The 4,156-nt window shown below is 33.5% G+C and overlaps 1 protein-coding gene across 1 annotated transcript; it reads right to left on the bottom strand.

Annotated features, from left to right (window-relative positions):
- Positions 1–1,091: 1,091 nt before the first annotated feature.
- On the bottom strand, positions 1,092–3,907 carry LOC109018940 (protein HEADING DATE 3A-like). Its single transcript, XM_019001138.2, has 4 exons — positions 3,569–3,907; positions 3,292–3,353; positions 1,719–1,759; positions 1,092–1,599 (listed from the first exon to the last, which is right to left on the bottom strand). The coding sequence occupies exons 1-4, from the start codon at positions 3,764–3,766 to the stop codon at positions 1,376–1,378; spliced, it is 525 nt and encodes a 174-aa protein (XP_018856683.1). The 5' UTR covers positions 3,767–3,907; the 3' UTR covers positions 1,092–1,375.
- Between the last annotated feature and the right edge of the window lie 249 nt (positions 3,908–4,156).

Below are 4,156 nucleotides of genomic sequence, written 5' to 3'. Positions count from 1 at the left end.
TACTAGTGAGCCCCGACCCTTTTAACAAAAAGCCAAGAAAGTAGTTTTCTTTCAGAGAATATATCCAATATTTTAGCTTTACATGCACAAACGTACAAATTTATTTATTTATATTTAATTTACATGTCTCCCTCGGGAAAAGGAAAAAGAAACTAGAAAAAGTTGTCTGGCTTTACACATGAACCAGATGAAATGATGCTCTCATTTCTGAAGAAAAAAAGAAAAAAGAAAAAAGAAAAAAGAAAATGATGCCCTCAGCTGGACTTGTCCTTATCAAATTATTTAGGTCTTAACGTTTTCCTCCAATTATATCAAACCAGCTGATAAATTTGGAGGGCAAAAGCTTGATTGATATTGGGTTTCAAATTTCCTCATTGAATTACAGTCGGAAGTATAAAAACCAATATATGTGACACATTATTTATGATAAGAATATCTATTTGTGATAAAAATAAACTTATTTTATTAAAAAATAATTATTTTCGTATAAAATAACTAACTGCCTACAAATAAGCAAATTACTTATAGTATATATATAATAATAATAATATATGGGAACGAATATTTAGTTCCACATGTGAACTCAAGCAACTGATGAGGTGCTACTACTAAGCGGAAGTACCTTTACATGATTCAGTACTGGTTGTGGGTATATCATATTCAAATGAGAAGTGATTTGTATAAGTTTTAAATAGATAAATCACATATAAGTCTTTCTAAAAAAATGGATCATACTTTAAAAAAATATAAAAAATTTATTTTTTATTAGTAAGATTTATTTTTTTATAAAAAATTTATATAAAATTTATCTATTTAAAATTTGTATCTAATAATACTCTAATTTTAATAATCAAAATTTGAAATTAAGTTTCAATCCTTGTTTCTATCAAATTGATAAAGTGGACAAACTTACAATATTTATTAGCATTTAATGCTTTTTAAGAAAGTTGTTTAATTAGATAGCTATAAATTTTGTGAGACTGTATTCTATCGATCTAAACCTAGTCTTAAGGCTTACACAGTCGGGATAAGGACTCGATCGAGGAGATCCAAATTCTCATTCCACAAAAGAAAAAGATAACACAAAAGGAGATAGAAAAATAGGTAATCACCATGCATTAAACTTCATTAATTATTATTAATATAGATTAATGTATTTGAGATACATTAAACTCGTTTACACCCCTGAAGAATAATAATTAGCAGTTATCCCCAATGTCTAAGCACATAGATAGAACGAGATATGTGGTTGAGATCAATATATATCTGATCTCATACGTACTGCAGTACACCACATAGACTAGCTAGCTAGATTCTTAATTATTTAACTCTTTTTCCATAGACAGAAGGGTTTCCTTGGAGGCCTCGTGATCAGTCATCTTCTTCTTCCACCCGAGCCGCTTTCCCTCTGGCAATTGAAATACAGTGCAGCCACAGGCAATCCAAGATTGTAAAGCTCAGCAAATTCCCTGGTGTTAAAATTCTGGCGCCACCCAGGTGCATAGACGGTCTGCCTACCCAGTTGTCGGAACAACACGAAAACAAAACGATGGATCCCTACAGTTGGTCTTGGACTTTCATAGCACACAACCTCTTGCCCTACAATCATCATATATTTGCATTCATACATTAAACTTACAACTCTTTTACAACTAATAAAGCATTATTATAAATTAATAACGATATATATATAGCAACAAGCATGATTGACTACCCACCAAAGTTTGCCCCTGTAGTTGCTGGAATATCAGTCACCAACCTATAACAACATGCCACGAAGATTAGAAGACCAACATAATTAACTAATTAACCGAAATAAATAATATTATATACAATTAGTTATGTAAGCTAACCCCATTGCAGGTAACACTAGGGCGCATGCATGCATATATGGCTGCCATTCTAAGCTAATAATTTGTAACATCACATAAGGAAAAAAGGAATACTACTTTTACTATTGAGCCTTAATTTATATATATATATATATATATTTATATTCTTCTAAATTTTGACAATATTTTCGGATAGATTATTAAGATGCTTTGCTGCAGAAACCCAGCAATAAGAGAATAAGAGAATGGAGGGAAAAGTCAAAAACAAAAAGGAACTCATGTTACGAATGGTAGGGCCAGGGATTATTCGAAGACAATAGAGAATAAAAATGGAAAAATATTCAAATACTGATTTAACGTGATTCGCTGTGCGCCATGAAAAAAAGTTTTATGATGATCTATGAGATTTCAATGTGTGTGTCAGTGTGTGTGTGCATGTATTATTCCATGGGGTTGCTGCTACTGCACCCCCAACCTAGCTAGTTATTGTATATATAATTCCTAGCAAACAAACAATTCATCACGTTCGATCCATGATTGTGTTCCGTTTGTTTGCTAGAGGGCCGGGTGATTATAAATTTTTGACCAAAATACTTATTATAAATATTCATAAGGAGATAGACACAATCTGTAGATTCCATAATATCAAATATTATTGTCTAAAAAGAAAGAGTTTAATTAGGTCAAAAAATATAAGGAATCTTAGTTTTTTTTTTTTTTTAAGGAATCTTAGTTTATACTGAACTCGGATAACTTGCATTTATTTTATAAATTCTGTGTTTCTATACACGACTTTTTCATTAGAATATGTACCTGCTAAGAAAAAGTTAAAGAAAAAAGAAAAAAGGAGACTGACATAGTAAAACCAGGTATCTATGTTGATTAGATAATATTCCAGAAAGCTTGAAAATCCAAAGATGTACTTTACTAATAGTGGTCCAGATCATACGTATAATTATGATGCATGATATGAGTCATTCAACCCATCAATCAAACATGTTTGATGGCCAAAGTAATCAATTAATTATGTCCTTATCCTCACGGCCATGAAACGTCCGCTTATGGGAACTCAAAAAAGAAGAAAGATAGATCTCCGGCTTATGGGGACTCTAAAAAGAAAGAAAGAAGGAAAGTAGCCAGGGAGAGGGAGCGAGAGGTGGCTGCAGGGACTGAGAGGAGCTAGGAAGGTGCATGGATGGACAGTACTCAGAAGGCATGCAAGGGGCGAATCAAGGGACGATATTCTAGCTAGACTAGGGCTCTGATCATCGGGAACCAAAGGGCCATAGTTAAGCTTTTCAATCGTTAAATAAGTACTCCGCTTACAATTTTGAACAACCACCATCTACCTCTAATATTACAACTACGACGTACTACTAATTAAATAAAAAGATCTCAAACTTAAAGTCAAAACATCTCCACCAAATTAAACTACCAGTAGTAGAGAGAGAGTGCTCACCAATGCAAGTACTCCCTTAGGTTGGGATCACTTGGACTTGGTGCATCAGGATCAACCATAACCTGCAGTGGATGGGTTCATAACTCACACATATGTATAAATATATATCTATATATATATATATATGGAGATCGAAGAGGTAAACGTATAACCTAGCTAGAGAATTCCAAGAAATGTAGACAACTTGAAGGAAATATTATATTCTGACAGATAATAAAGATCATCTTGAAGTACAACAGAGAACAAATGAATCAAGGAGACGTTGGAATTTACGTACCAGAGTGTAGAAAGTCCTGAGATCATCCCCGCCAACGTCGACCCTAGGTTGGTTGAGAACCTGGGAGGGTTTGAACTCACATCCATTATTAATCTCGCTATTGTTATAAGTGATTCTGAGAGTAATTGACCTAGTAAATGGGTCTAAAACATCTCCTATAACACGCCCAACTGCTAGGGGGTCCCTGTCCCTGGACATGGTAATTGAAGTATTCAAAACCCTATACACTGCTAGCAAAAAGTTGAAAGTCTCCGATCGATCGATCGATCGACCGAGTAATTTCTTGTTTTGTTTTTTGCTGATCTTCGAGATCGATTATGGCTATTTATATATTGTTCGTGAGCATCTGGCTTTAACTTTTGTACCATTAATAAATTCTACCGTTTTTACTTTATTTTTATTTTTTTTTATCTTCTACTGTTCCAAGATCAGATTCCAGCCAATAGAAAACAAAATAGTAATCATATATATGCATGATCTCTTCCTCTTTAAAAAGTGGACGTAAATTTATATATTCCGATCGATCGGTCAATTTATTCTTGGATTGTCTTGGTCTCCACCTCCTCATCATGTCCTCGTACACCATGC

Source organism: Juglans regia, chromosome 11, assembly GCF_001411555.2.
Source record: "Juglans regia cultivar Chandler chromosome 11, Walnut 2.0, whole genome shotgun sequence".
In the NCBI taxonomy this organism is placed as follows: domain Eukaryota; kingdom Viridiplantae; phylum Streptophyta; class Magnoliopsida; order Fagales; family Juglandaceae; genus Juglans; species Juglans regia.
This window is presented reverse-complemented; position numbering and strand designations above follow the sequence as displayed.